Raw genomic sequence first — 25087 nt, forward strand, 5'->3', positions numbered from 1 at the left:
TGATTTACAGCATCCGCAGTTCTTTCGGTTTTTATTTAGTCTGAACTGAACAGGTTGTTTTGAAAATAATTCTCATTGTTGATTACAAGTGCTGCATGGATTATCTGGAGTCCATCTTTCCAACGTAACACTCGCCCATCAGCTATATGTGAGTGATACAGCAGCAAAAATACCGATTGTAGGAAATAGGAACAGGAGTAGGCCATTACCCATCGAGCTTGCTCTTCCACTCAATACAACCACAGCTGTGGCTTGAACTCCATTTTCTTGTTTGTCCTCCATTAGGTTTACTCTTCCTGATCTAAATATAGCCTAACTCAGCCTTTAATATAGTCAATGACAAAGCCTCCACAGCTACCCCTCAGAGACTAGAGATTCCTCCTCCTTCTCTCCATTTCAAATGGGACACCATTTATCTTTCAATGGCACCCCCTAGTTCCAGATTTTCTCACAAGAAGGAAGCATGGTCTTTGCATCCACCTTGTCAAGCTCCCTCCGACTCTTATATCGACCAACAAGATCACCTCTGGAATAACTCCACAGAGACCAGTATCCCATCACCAAACCACCCTTTATTTACATATGCATAGTACTTGACACTGGTCCAACCAGCACAGAGTGGGCTCCTAGAGTGAACAGAACCTCTGACTCTTCTGCTTATATCTGTCAGCCAGGGCTCCCTTATTAATTTTTAGAGTTTACACTTTAGTGTCACGATTACTCAAGTGTAGATGTACAGGAGTACAGTGAAAAGTGTATAATGTCTCCACACATGGCGCCATTTTAGGTACTATGGCACCTCAGTACAAAAAACACGAGTACAAAGTAGTGACAGAAATGAGTTAAAAGTGAAGCATTACTTCATACAATAGTAGAAAAATAAGGAAATTGGTAATAGTTTACATTTGGTGTCTTTCGTAGTTTAAGCTAGGAAAATAAAGGAATAAGTTAAAAGTTCAGCAGTCTTTGATGAGTCCTCCATTTATCTCACTCTGCCATCTGTTCGCAACATTGGACCAGACCTAATCAGGGAAGTCGTATTCCATGAGGTCCACCTGGTTGACCTCATTCCAATCACTACAACCTCCTTCTGTTAAACCTCTGAGTATGGGCTCAGCTTTTCCTCGTCAGGCACGTTCCTTCATGCTGAGAACACAACTGGTGAATTTTTTTCTGAATAACTTGCACTTCAAGTACATTCCTCGTCAGGTAAGGAAATGAAAAATATGGCCTTGAAGACAAGAATTACAAGTCACAGAGGAATACCCTGTAATTTTAACAAATTAAGGTGCTAAAATGCAGACTCTCCTTTCACACCTCCTTGAGGTGATGTTTTACTTTCTCTCTCTTTTCCCCACAGGAAATCTGCAACAGCCCTCACCTCTTTGTGGATGGGATGAGTGCCCACGACCTGAACCAGGGCCAGTTGGGTAACTGCTGGTTTGTTGCTGCTTGTTCCTGCTTAGCATCCAGAGACGCTTTGTGGCAGAAGGTAAGTGGTTCTTTAAATCTCCCCTGGCCTCCTTAATACAACAACAGTGATTGTGTAACAAGCTCAAAGCTTTGAACAGCTCACAACCCCCCCTCCCTTTCCTGAATTGCAGCATTCCTCTCGTGGGCTACCACCTCTGCACATGGCAAAATAAAGAAGTTGATAGTGAGGGAAACTGAGCTTAAGAGAACGGACTTGTTTTAAACGGTCTGAGGAAAGTCATGAGCAAGATTAATGCTTGCCTTCATTGCTCACACCTTTGCATACAGGAGTTGGGGCATCACGTTCAGGTTGTACAGGACATTGGTGAGGCCTTTTCTGGAATACTGTGTCCAGTTCTGGTCAGCCTGCTATAGGAAGGATATTATTAACTGGGGAGGGTTCAGAAGAGATTTACCAGGATGTTGCTGGGAATGGAGAGTTTGAGTTATAAAAATAGGCTGGATAGGCTGGGACTTTTTTCACTGGAGCGTAGGAGGTTGAGGGGTGACGTTATAAAGATTTATAAAATCATGAGGGTCATAGATAAGGTGAATGGTAGGTGTCTTTTCCCCAGGGTGAGGATATTTTTAAGGTGAGAAACGAAAGATTTAAAAAGGACATGGGGGCAAATTTTTTACACAGAGAGTGGTTCATATGTGGAATAAACTTCCAGAGGAAGTGGTAGATGTGGGCACAGTTACAACATTTAAAAGACATTTAGATAAGTAATGTTTGGAGAGATACAGGCCAAGCACAGGCAGGTGGAACTATTTTATCTTAGGATTATGGTCAGCATGGATTGGTTGGACCGAAGGGTCTGTCTCTCTGCTGTATGACTCTATGACTCTATAACTTTTAGATCAAGAAGGATAAGATGTCATACCATCCCCCCTTCCTAAAGGCCAGTAGTTAACTGAAGTGTTGAAGACTGAGATTGATAGGTTTTTTTGTTACCTAATAGTGTCATGGGTAGTAGCATCTGAATCATATTGCTAAGATACACTGGTGAAGCATTATTTAATTACGTATCTAGAGCACTTAAAAATCAAGACTGGCCCAATCTACTCAACCTGTCCTCATAGAACAGTCCCTCCAAACCTGGGATCAACCCTGGGAATCTTTTCTGGACGGAATCTTTTCTGGACTGCCTTCAATGCCGGCATATCTTTCTTTGGATAAGGGCTCACAAACTATTAACAGCATTCCTTATGTGGTCTGACTCGTGTCCTGTATAGTTTTGACATGACCTCCTTATTTAATATTTCATGCCCCTTGAAGGCCAACATTTGCCTTCCCTATTGCCTGCTAAACATGTATGCTAACGCATACAGTCATAGAGTTGTACAGCACAGAAACAGACCTTATTGTCTAACACGTCCATGCGGACCAAATATCCTAACTTAATCATGTCCCATTTGCCAGAATTTGGCCCACATCCTTCTAAACCTTTCTTATCATGGGCAGCACGGTGGCTCAGTGGTTAGCACTGCTACCTCACAGCACCAGGGACACGGGTTCAATTCCACTCTCAGGTGACTGTCTGTGTGGAGTTTGCACATTGTCCCTGTGTCTGCATGGGTTTCCTCTGAGTGCTCCAGTTTCCTCCCACAGTCCAAAGATGTGCAGGTTAGGTACATTGGCTGTGCTATAAACCCCATAGTGCCCAGGGATGTGCAGGTCAGAGGGTTAACTGTGGAAAGCAGGGTTACAGGGATGGGGGTGGGGAGTGGTGGGATGCTCTTCAGAGTGTTGATGTGGGCTCAATGGGCTGAATGGCCCGGTTCCACAGTGTAGGATTCTATGATTCTATTATGTACCAGATGCCTTTTAAGTGTTGTAATTGTGCCAGGCTCCACCATCCCCTCTGGCAGCTCATTCCACCCTGTGCATGAAAAAGTTTCCCCTTAAGTCTCTTTTATATTTTTCCCCTCTCTTGTGATTTATGCAACCGGACCCACAAACCCCTCTGTACTGTCGCTTTCCCCTTTGAAGCACCATTCATCTTTCTAGCCTTCATTGCTAAAGTGCAGAATCTCACAATTATCTACATTATATACCATCTGCCAAGTTTTTTACCCACTTGCTTAATCTGTCTATGCCCCTCTGCAGACCCTCTGTGTCATCCTCATCACTTGCCTTCCCACCTATTTCTGTGCCATCCACAAACTTGGCTAAACGCGCTCAGTTCCCTTGCACTGAAGGGTTTGGCTGTGTTGCTGGAGGGGTGGGGGGAGGTGGGGTGGTTGCCAATGTCTGCCAGAGGTCTCCACAGTGTAAATGGGCACCGGTGGCATGTGGCGAGAAGCGGGAACAGCAAGGATATGATGTCGTACAAATCGCTTGCATGGTTAGCAGACAAAGCTTTGGGAAGAGCTGATCTGCCAACCCCTTTTCATTGTCTCTCCTTGTGGGTAACAGGTCATCCCGAACTGGAAGGAACAGGAATGGGCAGTGGACAGACCCAACAACTATACTGGGATTTTCCACTTCCGCTTCTGGCGTTTTGGAGAATGGATTGATGTTGTGGTTGATGATCGCCTGCCTACAGTCAATGGTCAGCTGATCTACTGTCACTCCAATTCCAAGAATGAGTTCTGGAGCGCGCTGGTGGAGAAAGCTTACGCCAAGTGAGTAGACTGTGGACCAGAATTGCACTGCGTTACTGCGCCATTCAATCGTGTGGAGCTACAATCTTGCAGCACAGGCAGAGGCCATTCAGCCTATCATACCTCTCTGGAGGAGCTATCCAATTAGTCCCTACTCTCCCCCCGTCCCACCCTGACGTTCTTACTCTTTAACACTTAATTGTGCAATTCTCTTCTGAGAATTCCTATCGAATCTGCTTCCAAAGCCCTTTCAGGCAGTGTGTTTCATTTTTGTTTCAACAATCCTGCTGGTGTTTTTGGCAGGTTATGTTAAATCCTATGGTTAATGACTCTGCTGCCAAAAGAAACAGTTCCTTTTTATTCACGCCTCGTAATTGTACTCCTCTCTATTAACATTAGCTGAAGAAGCAGATCATTTGGCCCATCATGCCTGCTCCGCCTTTCCGTGAGTCATATCTAATCTGATTATCCTCAACTCCACTTTCCTGCCTTGTCTGCATAACCCTTAAGATTATCCCGAATGACCCAGCCTCGTCAGCTTTCTGCAGCAAAGAATTTCACAGATTCACGACCCTCTGAGGGAAGAAATTCCTCTTTAATTCTGTCTTAAATGTACAACCCCCTTGCTCTGAGATGATGGCCTCTAGCCCTAGACTCTCCCACAAGGGGAAGCAACCTTTCCACATCTACCCTCTCAAGTCCTCAAAGAATCTTACATGTTTTAAGAAGGTTCTCCTCATAGAGCCATTATCACACAGATGCTGCCAGACATCCCGGGTTTCTCCAGCATTCCTGGTGTTTGTTTCCGACTTCCAGTATCCACTGTATCATGCCATTAATCTCCTCTTAACCTCCTCTGCTTAGAGAGTACAAGGCCACAACTCCCTCCATGTCATTGAATGTGCTCATCCTTGGTCTCAGTTGAGGAGAATATTGGGGTTCTGGTGTGGCACCATCAAGCGCTGCAAGCAGAGTACAAAATATAGCAGATGGCGATGGCCTAGTGGTCTGTTAATCCAGAGACCCAGATCATGTTCTAGGGCCCTAGGTTCAAATCCTGCCATGGCAGATGGTGGAATTTGAATTCAATAAAAAAAAATCTGGAATTAAGAGTCTAATGATGACCATGAATCCATTATCGATTGTTGGGGAAAAAACCCATCTGGTTCACTAATTCCCTTGAGGAAAGGAAACTCATCCTTTTCTGGTCTGGCCTACATGGGACTCCAGACCTCCACTGTGGCTGACTCTTAACTGCTCCCTGGGCAATAAATGCTGGCCTGGCCAGTGATGCCCTCATCCCACGAATTAATAAACCAATTCTACACTGAAATCCTCCTCTCAACATTACAATTTTGGCATAGCGTAAGGGAAAGTTAGTGAAATACATACCCAAACCTCCCCTTAAGCCCTGAAAAAATACCTAATGGGGTAACTTTATTTTTCTAAGATTGAGTTTTAATAAGTGGTGACAAGCAGAAGTGAAGGACTGGTGCTAACAATAACAATTTCCATTTATAATACCTTCCAGCATAGAAATAGGTCCTCCGGTACTTCATGTGATGTTACAGAAGCAAGACTCAGAGGATGAAACAAAGTTGTGGCCCCAGAACTGAGTTTTGAAGAAGGCGCTAGATGAGGGAAGGATGGAGAGGCAAAGGGTTTTCCAGACTTGCTTGCTGAAGGCATGGGGTCCCCCTGTGATTGGGACAGAAGGATGTGAGAGAGGCCTGGGTGAGGGCTTCAGTAGCTGTAGAGCCGAAGCAGGGATGCAACAATCCTGTGGAGGCAGATGAGCAACTCAGTGACAAATAGCCCACTGAGGTTGGAAACAGACCGGATCAGTAAGCAGGAATCTTGCTGAGGAAGGAAGTATTGGTCGCCCTTGGTGTGCGGTGAGCCTGTGAAATTCTCTGCTACGGAAAATGTTTGAGACCAAAACATTCAATGGTTTCAAGAAGAAGCTAGACACAGTTCTTAAGACTGAAGGGATGAAACAGTATGGGGAAGAAAGTGGGAACAGGGGACTGAGTTGGATGATCAGCCGTGATCCTATTGAATGGTGGGGAAGGCACGAAGGGCTGAATGGCCTCCTCCTGCTCCTACTTTCTATGCTTCTACATTTCTAAATCACATAAAAGTAGGCAGCCCAAGTCAGAAAGTGATAATGTCATAGGGATCACTCTTCACATTCCCTTCAATTTTCTTAGGGCCCTCTGAGGCTCGTGCATTGTAAAAACCTCTGGAACTGGACGTCGTTGCCACAATCAATGTACTGGTTCATAATCACCGTGCGCACAACATCAGAGCAGTTACACACATACACAGCCTCGTAACTTAGAGGGAGCATTGAACACTGCCCAGAGAAATGAGATTGAATGGAATTCACAACAGTGGCGCCTATGACACAATGGTGACTCACAACAGTTGAGTTAAGTATCTGGAGACAGAGTAAATATTAAAGTATATTTGAACAGTTGCTGAAGTGAATAGGAACAATCTTTTTTTAAACAACATTATTTGTTCTTGGGAATGTGGGAATTGCTAGCAAAGCCAGCCTTTTTTGTTCAACTCTAACTGCCCCTGAACTGAAAGGCCTCCTTGGCCATTTCAGATGGTGGGTAAGAGTCAGCCACATTACGCTGCGTCTGGAGTCACATGTAGGCCAGGCTGGGTAAGGATGGCAGATTTCCTTCCCCAAAGGACATTAGTGAACCGGATGAATTTTTATGAGCATTAACAACCGTGTTATGGTCACAGTCATCGAGCCTTGTTTTATCTCTCCAATATATTAACTTAGTTTGAATTTTTCACCATGATGTGATTTGAAAGCATTTCCCCAAGAGCATTAGCCTCGGACTCTGGAATGGGTCGAGGCACCAAGGGGATGCAATTTCCAACTATGCCCAAACGGCTTTCTATTCTCATTTGTGAAAGTGGAGGCAATGGCCTAGTGGTATTATTGCTGGGCTATTAATCCAGAGACCAGATAATGTTCTGGGGACCTGGTTTCAAATCCCACCACCGCAGATGGTGGAATTTGAATTCAATGCAATAACTGGAATTATGAGTCTGATGACGACCATGAATCCATTGCCGATTGTCGGGAAAACCCATCTGGTTCACTAATGCCTTTTAGGGAAGGAAACTGCCATCCTTACCCGGTCTGGCCTATATGTGACTCCAGACCCACAGCAATGTGGTTGACTCTTAATTGTCCTCTGGGCAATTAAGGATGGGGCAATAAATGCTGCCTCACCAGCGACGCCCTCATCCCATAAATGAATAAAGAGGAAAAACAAAATCTGATTTCTGCACCATTGTTGGAGTATGGCCAGAGATGGAGTTTTGAGGCTGGGTGATGTGAAGGGACAGAGAGAGAGAGAGAAAAATGTGGTGTGGTGCTTAGGTGCCATCCATGATCCAAGGGACTGTGTAAGAAAAAGGTGCTTAGGTGAACAAGTACAAGGGAATTTGGGAACTGGGGATAAGAGTGACATCAGTGCTTAAATTTCAGAGCATTTACCCTCACTCTGCTTGCACCAGTTCTGAGAGCTCAGCTCTTTTTAACTGGTTAAATTGTAATGAAGCGCAGCCAAATGAATTGAATTGAATTGAATTAACTTTATTGTCACAGGTACTCACACGAGTGCAGTAAAAAGTTTACAAGTCGCCACTTACTTGTAAAGGTACCTAGGTACAGGATCTTGAGCCCAAATTCATAGGAAAAAAAATTAGAAAAATAAAGAAATAAAATGTTCAAAGTAACAGTACTTCCGCCATGATATAGTAAAGAAAAAGAAATTTACAAGAAGACAACTTAAGAAAATGTCCACTTAAACCTTTTTCAGATCCCGAGAGACTCTGGTTGTTTTACCTATTGCAAGATTGCAAAAAGTTATAGGATGACTTGAGAGACGAGGGATGTGGAAAGAAAGTGCAGTGAGAAACTGCAGGTGCTGCAGATCTGAAATACAGATAAAGTGCTGGAGAAACTCAGCAGGCCTGGCCGTATCTGTGGAGAGAGAAAGCAGAGCTCACGTTTCAAGCCCAGCACAACTCTCCTTCAGAAAAAAAGCGACTGCGATATTATCATGTTCAGCTGTTCTTATTGACCTTATTTCATGCAAAATTTGGAATGATTCTGCAATAACTGTCTTTAATAAAATAGGGATTGTATAAACATGGCAGCTCAGCACCCACCATATTGAGGAAAGTTAGGGATGGGCAATAAATTCTGACCCAACACACATCCTGTGAGGGAATGATACAAAAGTAATTGTTTGTTTCAAGCTAAACAAAAATTAGGCATTCGAGTACAATACAGAGTAATATTTTTGGCTGATAATGGCACCAGTTATAAAACAACCTTGTAACAATGGATACGGTAATTGATTTAATTAAATTTCCAATTACAAGCATTACACGGGGATTTAAAGGGATGGACAGGATACAGAAGGGATCAACAGAACAACTGTGAGACCAAAATAGAAATTAGCTTGTGGAGGCAACAAGGCACATCGAGGAATATCTTACCTGATCTGGTGTCCATGTGACTGTAGACCCACAGCAATAGAGTTGATTCTTAAATGTCCTGTGCAACGACCCAAGCAAGCCTCTCAGTTCAAGGGCAAGTAGGGATGAGCAACAAAAGCTGGCCGAAACATTCACGTTCTGAGTCTGGCATGACTGCTCTTCAGAAATCCGAAGCTTTAACTCTGTTTCTCTCTGCACAGACCTGCTGAGTTTCTCCAGCACTTTCTGTATTTTTTGTTTCAGGTTTCCGTAGTATTTTGTTTTCATTCTTTAGAGTCTGACCTTTGTCCTGTCTCATCTGCTTGTTTCACTCGTGTCTTCAATGTCTCTAGACTCGACTATTCTAAAACACTCCTGGCTGATCTCACACCCTCCATAAAACTCGAAGTCGTTCAAAGTTCTGTGTCACAATCCCTTAGTCACAACAAGCCCCGATCACTAACTATTCTACATTGACGCTTGATCCGGAATTGTCTCTGTTTTAAAAATTCCCGTCCCTGTTCTCAAATCCCTATGTGGACCTCTCCACCTTTGAAACCCCTTCCAGCTCCACATTCCTGCGGGAGAATCTGTGCTGTTCCAATTCTGAACAGTCAACCACGCACCATTTTAATTGCTGCACCTCTGCACCACTCCTTAGGCTCCTGGAACTTCAACTCTGGGAGTCCCTCGCTACTTCCTCCTCCTCCTCCCTACCACTCCTGTTCATAAAGTCATTCCCCTAAAAATTTACCCTTTAAGGCTGAGTATTCTGTTCACGAATTCAGTAAAGAAATAAAATGTCCAAAGCAACAGTGCTCCACCATGATATAATAAAGAAAAAGAAGTTTAAAGAAAAGAGAATTTAAGACAAAGTCCATTCTGCTACCCCATTCAGTAACATCATGATTTTAACCTCAACTGTGCATTCCTATATATCCCCAGACAGTCTGTTCAGCCCCTTGGTCATCAAGAATCTATCTCTGCCTTAAAAATATTTTAAAGGTTCTGTATTTCCTTGTGTTTTGATTGTCTGGTAATATTCTGGTGAATCTTGCCGTGTTAAAGACACGATATGAATGCATGTTACTGCTGCAGAAACCATCTCACTGCTTCCCTTTCAGGCTAGCGGGCTGCTATGAATCTTTGGATGGTGGGAACACTGCAGATGCCTTGGTGGATTTTACTGGTGGGGTCTCGGAACCGATCGACCTGGTTCAGGGGAACTTCAGCACCCTGGAGGATCAGAGGCTGCAACTGTTTGAGAAGCTCCTGAAGGTGTTCAGCCGTGAGGGCCTCATCAGCTGCTCGATCAGGGTAACCTTCACCTCACCACTCGGTGCCGTTGACCAAGGAGCTAATAATAATAACAGGAAGTTGCACTTGATGAAGGCAGAGAAATTTCTTCATCCAGAGAGTCTCGAATTCGCTGCCACTGAAAGCGGACGAGGGCAAAATACTGAATGTTTTCCAGGAGGAGTTAGATATAATTCTTGGAACCAAAGGGATTGAAGAGTATAGGGAGAAAGTGGGGACAGGAGACTGAGTTGGATGATCAGCCATCATCATACTGAATGATAGAGCAGGCCTGAAGGGCCGAATGGCCTCCTCCTGCTCCTATTTTCTATGCTAGTCACAACCAGGACTCAGTGGGTGGCATGTTGCCTTTGCTGGCTAGACCAGCATTCCTTGCTCATCCCTGATGGTTCAGAGGGCAGTTAAGAGTCAACTCCATTTTTATGGGTCAGTAGTCACATGTAGGCCAGACTACGTAAGGACAGCAGCTTTCCCTCCCTTTCAAGGGCTTGAGTGAACGAGATGAGCTTTTCCGACAATTGATGGTGTTTATATGATCAACACTAGGCTCGCTGTTCATTGAAGACTTTTTTTTATTGAGTTTGGATTTCACCTTCTGCCCTGGTGGGGTTTGAACCCATGACGCTGGGACATTAGCCTGTCATTAATGTTGTGAACTCAGCTACACCAGTACAAGATCCCCGCAGGCCTCCAGTGCAGCTGTGTCAGGAGTGCTGTCTTTCAGTTGACTTGCTAAACTGGGAAAGGCTTGTATAAAGCTTTTTACTGCCTCCGGAAGGCTTTATAACCAGTGAAAGCAAAGACAGTCAGCTCTTCCAGCTCCACACTCTGACCTATCAGAGCAGAGCGGGTCACAGTCTCAGAATAAGGTATCATTGTGGGTATCTCTACTCACAATGGTTGTAGATGCTCAGTCATTGATTACATTCAATTTTGATGTCAATGTTTGTTAGCTCTGAGGAAAATAAGGGATATTTGGAGGTGGAGATAGAGGATCTTGCTGAATGTTACAGTAGATTTGAGGGGCCGAAAGGCCATCTCTATAATTCTCCATGGTAGACCGACAGAGGGCTGGAAGAACACAGCAAGCCCGGCAGCATTTGGAGGAGAGGAGCAGTCAATGTTTTGGGTATTGCCCTGCTTCGGAATACCTTAAACGTTGACTGCTCCTTTCCTCCAGATGCTGCCTGGCCTGCTGTGTTCTTCCAGCCTCCCCTTAGTCTATCTATAATTCTCCAGCTGGAGGACACAAGACTAGACACCCAGTTGGAGCCGGTCTTCATGTCTGAGCGGGGAGTCTGTGGGTTATTTGAGCAAAGTCAGTTGCTGACCACTGACTAGCAAACCCAAGGCTGAGCCCACAGATGGGGGTCAGAAGTGGCTCCCCCGCTGACCCTTCCTCCCCGAACCATCTCACCCATTTGGCCATTTGAATCTTCCCCAGACAGCTCAGCTCAGTCCGAGCCTGACCCATTCCCCTGGGGCTGTGGTCCCATGACCTCCGGGCTATATTGAGCTAATCCTGGGCTTGTTTTGCTCGCTGCAGGTAACATCAGCTGCGGAGATGGAAACTCGCCTGAGCACCGGCCTGGTGAAAGGCCATGCGTACGCTGTGACTGATGCTCGAAAGGTGCGGCTGGGCCATGGTCTCTTGGCTTACTTCAAGGCAGAAAAGCTCTTCATGATCAGGATGAGGAATCCGTGGGGTCAAAAGGAATGGAACGGGCCCTGGAGTGACAGGTGAGACCCCGTCCCACCACCCCCTTCCATAGCTTGTTAGAGGGGAGTCTTCATGCCGGGAGGTCTGCCATACAGCACTCAGCTTCACCGTGTTGGCTTTGGGTGAGGTGGCTCTTGGCGCAATGAAGAGAGATGTCTTCAACCAGAGAGTCGAGAGCCTGTGGAATTCTCTGCCACAGAAAGCAACTGAAGCAAAAACACTGTGAATGTTTTCAGAATGCAGTTCTTTGGGCTAAAGGAATCAAAGGGAGAAAGTGTAAACAGGGTCCGGAATTGGATGATCTGCCATGATCATGTTGAACGGCCTACACCTGCTCATCTTTCCTATTCCTCTTTGTTTCTATGTCCCACCATGTCTCCAAGACCCACCTAGTCTTATAGGGAGTTGACGGCCTAGTGGTATTGAACAAATGAAAAAATACAGCACAAGAACAGGCCCTTCGGCTCTCCAAGCCTGTGCTGACCATCATGTCCTAATTAATCTAAAAACAAACCTACCATTTTTCGATCTGTATCCCTCTATTCCTTCCCTATTCATGTACCCATCCAAGTGCCTCTTAAATGTCTTCAATGTGCCCGCTTCCACCACCTCTTCTGGTCGTGCATTCCAGGCTGCTACCAATCTCTGCATGAAAAACTTTCCTCACACATCTCCCTTAAAATATCCCCCCTCACCTTGAACCTGTTCCCCCTTGTAACTGAAACTTCAATCCTGGGAAAAAACCTCTGACTATCCACCCTATCTATGCCTCTCATTATTTTGTAGACCTCTATCAGGTCTCATCTCAGCTGCTGTCTTTCCAGTGAAAACAATCCTAGTCTTTTTAACCTTTCATCATAGTCAATGCCTTGGAGACCAGGCAACATCCTGGTGAACCTTCTCTGCACTCTCTCCAAAGCTTCCACATCCTTCTGGTAACATGGCAATCAAAACTGCACACTATACTCCAAATGCGGCCTAACAAGGGTTTTATATCGCTGCAACAGGGTTTGCCAACTCTTGTTGGGAGGATGATGTAACAAGATCATGGCTGGAGTGCACTTGAGGGGCCGAGTGGCCTGCTCCTAACTGGTATGGCTGTATAGAAGGAGACCAGTTGGCCCTCACTGCACCATTCAGTTAGACCATGCTGGTCATCCAGCTAAATATCAGAATGTGAAATTCACTACCATGGAGAAAATAGAATGGATCTGGTTAAGGGAAATCTAGCTAAGCACATGAGAGAGAAGGGAAGAGATGGATATGTTGAAGGTGTCAGGCTTGATTAGGGCTTAAACAGTGGCATAACCATTTAGGCCAATTGTCCTTCAGTGCTCTTAACTGGCAAACAAAACTTAAGATTCCTGAGTCTGAGTGAAAACATTCTGCTTGACTTTCCTCTTTAGCTTTATTTTTAACTTTTTTTTATTGACCAGAAATGGTCAACACTTCCAAAGTGAACCACCTTCGTTCGCTACACATTGCCTGATTGTTTGCCCTGTTTCAGTACAGTGTTATGGGACTTGTTCCACACTGTGTCTATTGAGACTGGAATAACTGTTTGTTTTAACAGCTCTCAGGAGTGGCAGAAGGTCAGCAAAGGAGAGCGTGAGACTATGGGTGTCACCGTGCGGGATGATGGGGAGTTCTGGTAAGTCTTCCAGAGAGTCTTTTCTCTTTGATGATGGATCAGATATTTCAGAAGGTCCAGCTTTTAGGAATCTGGATTGTCCCAGAGTTAATCAATGCTGGCTTCTGAGTTCCTGCAGTCAAGGACTCCCAGCCTCATCAACCTTGAGTATACACCTTAAATGGAGAAGAATATAGGAAAACATTGAAGAGACAGAAGGTTTTGCACTTGCTGGGAGGGCTAATGAATACAAGAATGGACCCATGACCCTCCCTTATCAGGGTAGATGCAGGAAGGATGTCCCTGATGCTCGGGAGCCCAGAACCAGAGGTCATAGTCTATGCATACGGGCTAAGCCATTTAGGACTGAGATGGGTAGAAATGTCTTCACCCAGAGAGTGGGGAGCCTGTGGAATTCTCTGCCACAGAAAGTAGTTGAGGCCAAAATACTGAATTGGACATAGTTCTTAGGGCTAAAAGTTTAAGAAGGCAGCTCACTGCCACTTTCTGCAGCGCAATCAGGATGGACAGTAAATGTTGACGAGCCACCGATATCCATGTCCTGGGAGCCGAAATAAAGAAAAAGAAAGGGTTTTGTTAGGTGTCATTTTGTTGGGAATAACATGCACCAAAAATGTTAATAAAGATTATGCCTTAGTGCAGCCCCAGGACAACCAAAAGTTCTGTTCATCCAATGAAGTATAGCCATTGCAAGAAACTGTACACAGCAAGCTCCCATAGACAGCAATGGCCAGTTCTTTTTTAGTGATGTTGGTGGAAGCGTCAGTGATAACTAGGGCTCTGTGGATAGACTCCCCTAACTTGTGTTAAGTAAAGAGTCGTGTATATTCACCTGCAGTGCTGCCTGACCTATCACCGTCCCACCTACCTTCCTTAGCCCCACCCCCCTCTCTCTCTATTTACTTCAGCGCTCCCTCCCCCCTCCCCCATTTCTGAAGAAGGGTCCCAACCGGAAACGTCAGCTTTCTTGCTCCTCTGATGCTGCCTGGCCTGCTGTGTTCCCCCAGCTCTACACCTTATTATCTCAGACTCCAGCATCGGCGGTTCTTACTATCTCTGCCTGAGCACAGTGCTTGTTTGGGTTCCAGGATGTCGTTTGATGATTTCTGTGCGAACTTCACAGACCTCGTTGTCTGCCGTATCATCAACACCTCCTTCTTCAGCTTCCACAAGACCTGGGAGGAAGCCATGATAAAGGGCTTGTGGACCAGGCACGAGGATCCTCTGAAAAATCGTGCTGGAGGCTGCATCAATAACCGGGACACCTTTCTGCAGAACCCACAAGTAAGGACTACATGTTGTTGAGCTCTTCGATATTTCAGGTATCTTTTTGATGTGGACGAAGCTCCGAGGGTTGAGAACAGGAGGTGGGAAGGTGAGGCGAATCAGTGTGAGGTGGAACAAGAGGCAATGTGATGACACTAACTTTACTGGAGACAATATAACCTATTGACTTGCTGTTCACTGTTTCAAAGGATCTAAGCTCACCTTGAAGGCTTTAATAAGACTTTATGTTCAGCTTGCCTGAGTGGGGTATTGGAAATGACACTGCACTCTTAATCTAGAGGCCAAAGCTGATGTTCAGACGGCTGATGCTCAAATCCCACCACAGCGGAGGGAGATGATGGCCTAGTAGTATTATCGCTGGACTGTTAATCCAGAGACTCATATAATTCTCTGGGGACCCAGCTTTGAATCCTGCCATGACATATGGTGGAAAGTGAATTCAATAAAAATTTGAAATTAAGAGTCTAATGACCATTGTCAGTTGTCAGGGGAAAACCCATCTGGTTCACTAATGTCCTTTAGGGAAGGAAACTGCTATCCTTACCTGGTCTGGCCTACATGTGACTCCAGATCCACAGCAATGTGGTTGACTGTTAACTGTCCTCTGGGCAATTAGGGAGGGGACAATAAATACTGTCCTAGCCAATGATGCCCTCATCCCATGAATGAATAAAAAAAAAACGTGGCTAGTGGAGTTTAAATTCATATCAATAAGTCAATAAAATAGTAGTTAGTCTCAATGATTGTGACCTGAACTCATCGTCGTTGGAACACCCCATCTGGTTCATTAAGGAAATCTGCTGTCATTACCAGTCTGGCCTGTATGTGATCATCAGATCCACAACAACTTTTTTATTCATTCGTGGTCCACCAACCAGGCCAGCATTTTTGGCCGATCCCCAATTGCCCAGAGGGCAGTTAAGAGTCAACCACATTGCTGTATTTTTGGAGTCTCAGTCGTTGACTGCTGTCTGAAATGACAATGCAAAATTCCAAGGTGACTACAAATAGTAATTTATGAACATTGGGAAATAGCTGACATTAATACATAAATGATTTAGATGAGAATATAAAGAAGGCATGGTTAGTAAGTTTGTGGATCATACCCAAATTGGTGGTATTGTTGGCAATGAAGAAGGTTATCTAAGATTACAAAGGGATATTGATCAATTGGTTCAATGGGCTGAAGAGTGGCAGGTGGAGTTCAACTTAGATAAATGTGAGGTGTTGCATTTTGGTAAAACAAACGAGGGCAGGACTTATACAATTAAAAGTAAGGACTTGGGTAGTGTTGTAGAACAGAAAGAGGTTCAGATACATAATTCTTTGAAATTTATGTTACAGGTAGACAGGGTGGTTAAGAAGGCATTTAGAGTGCTTGCCTTCATTGCTCAGACCTTAGAGTATAGAAATTGGGACATCACATTGAGGTTGTACGGGACATTGGTGAGGCCTCTTCTGGAGCACTACATGCAGTTCTGGTCGCCCTGTTATAGAAAAGATATTATTAAACTGGAGAGGGTTCAGAAAAGACTTACCACTGTGTTGCCTTGATTGGAGGGCTTCAGTTATAAGGAGAGGCTGGATAGGATCGGACTTTTTTCACTGGAGCATAGGAGGTGGAGGGATGACCTTATAGAGGCTTCTAAAATCATGAGGGTTATAGATGAGGTGAATGGCAAAGGTCTTTTCCCTAGGATGGGAGATTTCACGACTAGGGGGCATATTTTTAAGGTGAGAGGAGGAAGATTTAAAAGAGGGGCAACTTTTTAACAGAAGGAGTGGTTAATATGTGGAATGAGCTTCCAGAGGAAGTGGTTAATGCAGATACAGTTACAACATTTAATAGACATTTGGATAAGTAGAAGAATAGGAAAGGTTTGGAGGGATATAGGCCAAATGCAGGCAAGCGGGACTAGTTTAGTTTGGGAACATGGTTGGCATGGACTAGTTGGACCAAAGGGTCGTTTCCTTGCTAGATCAGTTTTTAGTAAGTCAGGCCATGAAGTTGTTTGATTGTCATTAAGAATCCATTTGGCTATTTAGGGAAGGGCATGTGCCCATTCAGCCTGTACTGCAAACCCACATCAGGTATCCTCACAGCTTCACTCTTCACTACCGTCTAATGTGGCCTAGAAAGCCTTAATCTGGACTGATGGGACTGACTGAAGGGGATGTATGGCCCATTCCTGTTCCTGTGTAATGTCACTCACTTGGCTGGAAGCCATCTGACCATACTGTCTGTAGCAGTTCAAGGCAGTGGTGAATCACCATCTTGAGGACATCTACAGATAGGCACCTGAGGACTGGCATTATGGACATAGAATCCATCGGATCTGCTGAGATAGAAATTAAGAAACAGACCATTCCTTTGTGGAGAGAGTTTACTGGCTTGCTCAGTTTCATTGCTCTCACCCCACATCTGAGTATCATAGCTCGCTGTCTGGATGTGCTCAAAGATGATTAATATTAGAACATAGAACATAGAACATAGAACATAGAACATTACAGCGCAGTACAGGCCCTTCGGCCCTCGATGTTGCGCCGACCTGTGAAACCAATCTGAAGCCCATCTAACCTAAACTATTCCATTATCATCCATATGTTTATCCAATGACCATTTAAATGCCCTTAAAGTGGGCGAGTCTACTATTTTTGCACGCAGGGCATTCCACACCCTTACTACTCTCTGAGTAAAGAACCTACCTCTGACTGATATTCACCATCCATTTCCTTTAAACCTTAACAATGACATTAACATAGAATCCCTACAGTGTGGAAACAAGCCATTCAGCCCAACAAGTCCATACTGACCCTCCGAACATATCCCACCCAGACCCATCCCCCTACCCTATCCCTTTAACCCCGCAATGCCTATGGCTAACCCACCTAGTCCGCACATCCCTGGACATTATGGACAATGTAGCATGGCCAATCCACCTTAACCTGCACATCTTTGGATTGTGGGAGGAAACTCATGTAGACACAGGGAGAACATGCAAACTCCACACAGACAGTCATCATCCAAGGGTGGTCCCTGGCACTGTAAGGCAGCAGTGCTAACCACTGAACCACCATGCTGCCCATGATGATGGGCAGCCATTATTATAATAGGTAGTTACCGTACACTATGTGCAACTTGTGAATGAGTATGAGCTGTAAGGGTTTCTTACCTCTAATAGTGTGACTCTAACTGATTGTGGAGTGTTGGTTACCCCTCGCTTTGTGCTTTAGAATGTTCTCTCTGGTTTCCCTCCACAGTATGTGTTCGATGTCAAAAAGGAAACGGACGAAGTGTTAATTTGCCTTCAACAGAAAGACATTCGTTACACTCGAAAGCAGGGCAGAGGGGAGAAGATCTCGATGGGGTTTGAGGTCTACAAGGTAAGAACATTTAAAGAAGTTCTGAGGAAGGGTCACCGGACCCGAAACGTTAACTCTGAGTTTTTCGTCACAGGTGCTGCCAGACCTGCTGAGCTTTTTCAGCAACTTCTGTTTTTGTTTTGTGTAAATAAGCAGCCAGTCTCTCTCGGTAGAGAGGAAATTCAATGTTGAAACGTCTCCATCGATCTTTTCTAAGTGGTGTCAAGTTGCCATGTGGCATTATTCCTAATGGAGATACCAGCACCCGGTAAAATGCCAGCTGGGGAGGCCGAACAGGCACTTCTGTAATGGCACCAGTCAAATGTTAACACTAGACCAGCAATCCAGAGGTTGGACCAAAGATCTGAGGGTCAGGAGCTCAAATCCCCGCCAAGATAGAGAATAGAAGACCATAAAATGTAGGAGGAGAGGTAGGCCATTCAGCCCATTGGCTCTGCTCCACCATTCAATCAGTTTGTGGCAGATTTAAGTTAAATTAAGACATATCTGGAAATGAAAGCTATTCTTAATTATGGTAGTCACAAAACTATAATCAATTGTTGTAAAAACCCATCTGGTTCACTCATGTCTCTTAGGGAAAGAAATCTGTCATCTGTAGTGATTGTAATGAGGTCAGCCAGGTGGACCTCATAGAATATGAGTTCCCTGATTGGGGCTGTTAACCTGGTCCAATTAGAGAGCCCTGGCTGACAGACATAAACAGGAGTGTCAGGGGTTCTGTTCACTCTGACAGCTGGCTCTGAAGGAGCTGGATCAGTGTCAAGGACTCTCCCCGTATAAATAAAGGGGGTCTTGGTGACGGGATACCAGGCTCTGTGGAGTTAGTTCAGTGGTGATGAGAGAAAAAACACACTCCTGAAGAAATTCGCTCGCAAGAGTCATCTTTGAATTGGGGTAAGCATTTCTGGCATTTCTAGACTTCCACGTGGGACCTTGTCAAAGGCCTTACTGAAGTCCATCAGCACATCAACTTCAAAAAATTCAATTAAATTAGTCAGGATCTCCCTCTAACAATTCTGCGCTGATTATCCCTGATAAATCCTTGGCTTTCCAAGTGTTGTTGAATCCTGACCTTCAGATTTTTTCCAATAGCTTCCCTCCCACTGATGTCAGTCGAACTGGTCTGTAATTCCCTGGCCAATCCCTGCTGCCTTTCTTGAACAAAGGAACCACATTAGCCATCCTCCAGCGATCTGGCACTTTGCCTGTGGCCAGTAAAGAATTAAATATTTTCACTAGGTCCCCAGCAATCTCCTCCCTTGTCTCCGCATCTTACAAGGCCCTGGGATTTAATGCTTGTTTATGCTCACTAAAACATCTAATACCTCCTCCTTATTAATCTAAACATGCTCTAGAACCTTACCATCCCAACTGAAATCCTTGGCTACAATGTCTTTCCTCTGCGAATGCAGTTGAGAAATATTCATTTAAGTCCTCACCCACATCAATTGTCTCCATGTACAAATTGTCCCTTTGGTCTTTAATAGTTCCCGCTCTTTCCCTGGTAATCCTCTCACTCTTGATATACTTATGAAAAGCCTTGGAGCTCTCCTTGATCTCATCTGTGAAGGATACTTTGTGACCCTCTTTGCCTTTCTAATTTCCTTTCCAGGCAGCCTCCTGCACACTCTATACTTTCGAAGGGCCACCCCTGTTTTTAATGCACCATGCCTGACGTATGCTTCCATCTTTATCTTCATCAAACTCTCAATATCCCTTGACATCCAGGGTTCCCTGGACTTGCAGCTCTTGCGCTTCGCTGTTAGAGGAACACTCTGGCCCTGAATTGTTACTTTACTACTTATAAAAGACTCCCACTTTCCAAATGTAGGCTTACATGCTGCCAGTTTGCCAGATCCTGTGAAATAATATTGAAATTGAGCTTCTTCCTATTTAGACACTTAACTTCTGCGCTGTCTTTATCCCTTTCCATAATGACTTTGAAACTTATGGAGTTATGGTCACAATTCCCAAAATGCTCGCTCACTGAAACCACTGGAGAGGCTTCATTCCCTAGGATTAGGACCAGCACTGGCCCATCTTTAGGAGGACTATCTATGGAATGGCACAAAAAGCCCTCCTGAATGCACTTTAAATACTCCACCCTTAACTCTTTCACACTAAGGTAATCCCAGTTAACGTTAACAAAGCTTTAGTCCCCTACAACTATAACCCTGTTGCTCTCACACCATTTTTGTGACTTGCTTACATGGCAGCACAGTGGCACAGTGGTTAGTGAATCATAGGATCATAGAATCCCTACAGTGTGGAAACAGGCCCTTCGGCCCAACAAGTCCACACCGAACCTCAGAGCATCCCACCCAGACCCATCCCCCTATAACCCACCTAATCTACACTTCCCTGGACACTATGGGCAATTTAGCATGGCCAATCCCCCCTAACCTGCACATCTTTGGACTGTGGGAGGAAACCGGAGCACCCGGAGGAAACCCACGCAGACGCAGGGAGAATGTGCAAACTTCACACAGACAGTCGCCCGAGGCTGGAATCAAACCCGGGTCCCTGGCGCTGTGAGGCAGCAGTGTTAACCACTGTGCCACCATGCCGCCCCAAAATATAAAAAGTGCACTGTTCCCAATGAAGTCATGCTACCCCATGCATTAAAAAGAAATGCAAAACACAAAGGCTGGCAGCCTGCTAGTCAATACTGAAGTCTGAAAATGTGCACATAAATGAATGTGAAGTAGCCAAGTATAGGAGGCTCCCTTCCAAGTTAGTGGAGGTGATGACCTAGTGGTGTTATCACCTGACTATCAATCCAGAAAGTCAGCTAATGTCCCGGGGTCCGGGGTTCAAACTCCGCCAGGGCAGACGGTGGAATCTGATTTCAACAAAAAAAATCTATTGATGACAATGAAAACATTGTCGACCATCGGAAAACCCCATCTGGCCGACAAATGTCCCTCAGGAAAGGAAATCGGCCATCCTCACCTGGTCTGGCCCACACGTGACACCAGACCCACAGCCATGTGGCCGACCCACAACTGTCCTCTGAAATAGACCACTCGGTTATACCAGTCCCTACTAGAGACAGGCAATAAATGCTGGTTAATTGATGTCTGACTTGGTTCCAGAGCACCGATGATGATGTGGTGAGGTTGGCTGATGCCAATTTGCAAAGTCGGATGTTTGAAGTGAAATATGTCCTTGAAGCAAAGAGATACATTGTGCTGAAGAAACAGTTAAATGATAGTCAGGACAAGCCATCGGCGAGTTTCAGCTGGTCTAACGTACATATCTGGAATGCTGTTGTTTCGTAGTGCTGGGGACCTGGGTTCGATCCCACTTTCGGACGACTGTCTGTGTGGAATTTGCATGTTCTCCCCGTGCCTGCGTGGGTTTCCTCCGGGTGCTCCGGTTTCCTCCCAGAATCCAGAGGTGTGCAGGTTAGGGTGGATTGACCACAGGAAATAACCCATAGTGTCCAGGGATGTGTAGGTTAGGGTGGATTGGCCGTGCTAAATTGCCCATAGTGTCCAGGGATATGTAGATTAAGTGGGTCACAGGGAAAGGGTAGGGGGATGGGTCTGAACGGGATGCTCTGAGGGCCGGTACTTGCTGGGCTGAAGGGCCTGTTTCCACAATGTAGGGATTCTATAATATCTGCTCCTCTACTTCCCTCTGAATGTTGGGAGGCCTGAAAAGTAATTGCTCGCTTTTTTATTTCTAAGCTGTACCCAGAGGGCCTCCTTTGATGACTGTTCTAGGATGTCCTCCCTGATTTCAGCAATGATGATTTCCTCATCAACAGTGCAACGTCCCCATCTTTCTTACTTCCCAACCACTATAACGCCTGAAACTTCTATACCCTGGAATGTTGAGTTGCCAGTCCTGCCAGCCCTTTGACCATGTCTCAGTAATTGTAACAATATCATATTCCCATGTGCTGATTAATGTTCTAAGTTCATCTGCCTTCCCAGTCAAGCTCCTAAAATAGATTCAGTTTAGATTCCCAGACTATCCATGTGCCTTATCCTATCCACGCCTACTGGACTGCCCCAGAATTCCTTCTATACCTGATTGGGCCTTGTTCCTGATTTTACTTCCCATTCCCCCTTCCAAATTAGTTTCAACCCTCCCAACAATGTGAACATTGGTTATTGATTAAGGGAGGGTATTGGCCCCAGGACACTGGAGATGATCAAAATGGAGACCAATGAGGATAGCTTCTGAAAGACAGTCTACACTCCCTTGGTACTGCAGTAGGTGCATCAGCCAAGATTCTTGCCCTCAGGACCTTGGGGTCACAGGACATGAGCTGGTGACGATGCTATCTCCTGCTCCCGGTCTGTTAATCCCACCACTCTGTTAACTTTTGAAGTGATTTCGCTTTGGTAGGTGGAGCTGAACCGTAATTACAGGATGCACACCATTCAGCAGAGAGTGGCCAGCTCTGTCTACATCAACTCCAAGACCATCTTCTTGCGGGAGCAGCTCCCTCAGGGACGCTACGTCATCATCCCGACCACCTTTGAGCCGGGCGTACAGGGCGAGTTCTTACTGAGGATCTTCACTGACATGCCGTCAAACTTCAGGTAAGACCTGGAGTGGGAACGAGCAGCTGTAAAGGGCAGAGCGAGAGGCAATGGAGGAGATGAGGGTTAGAATGCAGCTTTTTTTGGGGAGCAGAAGCCTCCGTCCTCTCCTCTGGCTCCCTGCATGTTGCACTCCCACGTTCCCTCTGTCCCTCCGTTCATGCTCAAAGGGCCTGCACTCTGCTGCGTTCTCCCTTCCCTCCTCAGCCTTTCTCCTCTGCTCCTTTCTCCCATCAACTCCCCCACTGAGTTTGTTCACCAGGCTTATCGAAGTACTGCAGAAAGTGCGGAAAACGTGGATTCTCTAGAGTTCAGAAGAACAAGGTGGGAGATCCTATCGAAGCATATAAAATCCTAAAAGGATTAGCCAGGGTAAACACAGGAAGGATGTTCCCAATGACCTGGGAGCCCAGTACCAAGGTCACAGCCTAAAGATACAGGGTGGGCCAATTAGGACTGAGATGAGGAGAAATGTCTTCACCCAGAGAGTAGTGAGCCTCTGGAATTCTCTGCCACAGAAAGTGGTTGAAGCCAAAACATTGAATGTTTTCAAGAAGGAGTTGTTGTAGGTTTTTAATTCCGAGGGCTAAAGAGTGCAAAGGATATGGGGGTGAAAGCAGGAACAGGGGACTGAGTCGGATGATCAGCTGTGATCATATTGAATGGCAGAGCAGACTCGAAGGGCCGAATGTCCTCCTTCTGCTCCTAGTTTCTATATTTCTATGATAAGGATTTTGTCAGAATTGAGGAGATATAAAGATTCCACAGCCTGAGGGTCTTGACTCTGCATCAGAAATGATTAAGGGTGTGTGAGATAAATTCTTTAAGAAAGCGGAAGGCTTTGCTGGAACACTTCTGGAATACTGTGTGGCATTTTGGTCTAATTATTTAAGGAAGAGTACACTCTCTGTTGGCATCTCACCACCATCTTCTTAAGGGCAACTAGGGGATGGGCAATAAATCCTTGCCCGACCAATGATGCCCATGTCCCATGGGCGAATTACAAAGAAAACACAGGATGAAGAAGGCGCAGTGAAGGTTCATCAGATTGGTTCCTGGGAAAGGAAATGGGTTGTCTTGTGATGAGAAGCTGAGTAAATTAGGACAGTATGTTTAAAAGAATGAGAGGAGATCTCTTTAAAAGATTTTAAGATTGTAAAAGGGTTGGACAGACTATAGCCTGAGAGAGAGAGTTGTTTCTACTGTTTGGGGAATCTGAAAAGCAGGGACACAGTCTCGGGATAAGGGGCCGAACATCTAGGGCAGAGATGACTTCACTCAAAAGTGGGGAATCTTTGGAATTCCCTACCCCAGAGGGCTATGGAATCTCCATAATTGAATATGTTTCAGGTTGCGATGGATTGAGTTGTAGGCTCTCGGAGAATCAAGTCAGGGCGAGTGGTCAGGAAAGTGGAGCCAATGGCTAAGACCAGCCACAGCCATTCTGGATGCTGTAGCAGGCTCGATGGGCTGAATGGCCCATGTTTCTTGCATTCTTGTTCGCGGATCAGTGAAGACAATTCATTCAACAATTGAAATGAGTTTAAACAGACTCAAAAGGAATTTTTTTTTTAAAAGAGCGTGAGGAGAACGGGGAATTTGTTTCCATGTGAATTATTTGAAGTAGGTAGTGATGATGTATTTAAGGAGAGTCTGGATGCTCGAATGAAGTTAAGGTGACAGAAGTAGAGGAGTGGGGTGGAGTATCGGAGGAAGTGAGGAGCGCGGAGGAGGTAACAGGGAGGATAGAGACCCGTTCATAGGCTGAATGACTCATTCCTGCATTGAATATTCGATGGAATCTGCCTTGCTCGGTGTTGGATGCTATTTGTGCTGTTGTCATCATGCGTTTTAACCTGCATGAGGTGAAGGCTGGCTATGGGTATCGTGGTGGCATTGATGGTGGTGAATGTGATGGTGCCATGGTGCTGTTGGTGACCCTGTGCTGATGGCGATGTAGTGGTACTGTCTCCAATGACTAGCTATGGCCATTCAAGGAAAACGAACCCTGCCCAATGCCATCCCCCCTCCCATTTCCTCAGCAGTGGAGCGAGTCGGGGTGTCATCACGGGCGGGCACTTGGCTGTGGGCACAGGCTTTTGAAGACTTGGTCCATTTGTGAATGATTTTCTTGCCCAGGGTGAGGATGCAGGTGTCCAGCATTCTTCCCCACCCTCAACCTTGTAAAATTCAGGTCACTCTGTTTCTCTGTGCATGTCTGTGTGTCTGTGTATGTCTGTGTGTGGGTGTGTGAGTGTGTGTGTGCGTGTGTGAGACTGCATGGGAGTGTGTGGGAGTGTGTGTGTGTGGGAGTGTGTGTGTGGGTGTGTGTGAGTGTGTGGGTGTGTGTGTGTGTGTGTGTGTGAGAGAGAGTGTGTATGAGAGAGAGCATGTGTGTGTGTGTGTGTGTGTGAGAGAGTGTGTATAAGAGAGAGTGTGTGGGTGTGTGTGTGAGAGAGTGTGTGTGTGTGAAAGAGTGTGTATGAGAGAGAGTGTGTGGGTGTGTGTGAGAGAGTGTGTATGAGAGAGAGTGTGTGGGTGTGTGTATGTGAGAGTGTGTATGAGAGAGAGTGTGGG

The 25087-nt window shown here is 45.4% G+C and overlaps 1 protein-coding gene across 1 annotated transcript in view; it reads left to right on the forward strand.

Annotated features, from left to right (window-relative positions):
• The window catches only part of capn5a (calpain 5a), an 81486-nt gene that overhangs the window by 51378 nt on the left and 5021 nt on the right, over nt 1-25087 (forward strand). The window contains exons 3-10 of the mRNA XM_048597906.1: nt 1361-1492; nt 3893-4101; nt 9720-9912; nt 11459-11652; nt 13206-13283; nt 14372-14567; nt 17832-17954; nt 22314-22510. Coding sequence (XP_048453863.1) covers nt 1361-1492; nt 3893-4101; nt 9720-9912; nt 11459-11652; nt 13206-13283; nt 14372-14567; nt 17832-17954; nt 22314-22510 — 1322 coding nt within the window. The remainder of the gene's footprint in view (nt 1-1360; nt 1493-3892; nt 4102-9719; nt 9913-11458; nt 11653-13205; nt 13284-14371; nt 14568-17831; nt 17955-22313; nt 22511-25087) is intronic.

This window comes from Rhincodon typus, chromosome 6, assembly GCF_021869965.1.
Source record: "Rhincodon typus isolate 14 chromosome 6, sRhiTyp1.1, whole genome shotgun sequence".
In the NCBI taxonomy this organism is placed as follows: domain Eukaryota; kingdom Metazoa; phylum Chordata; class Chondrichthyes; order Orectolobiformes; family Rhincodontidae; genus Rhincodon; species Rhincodon typus.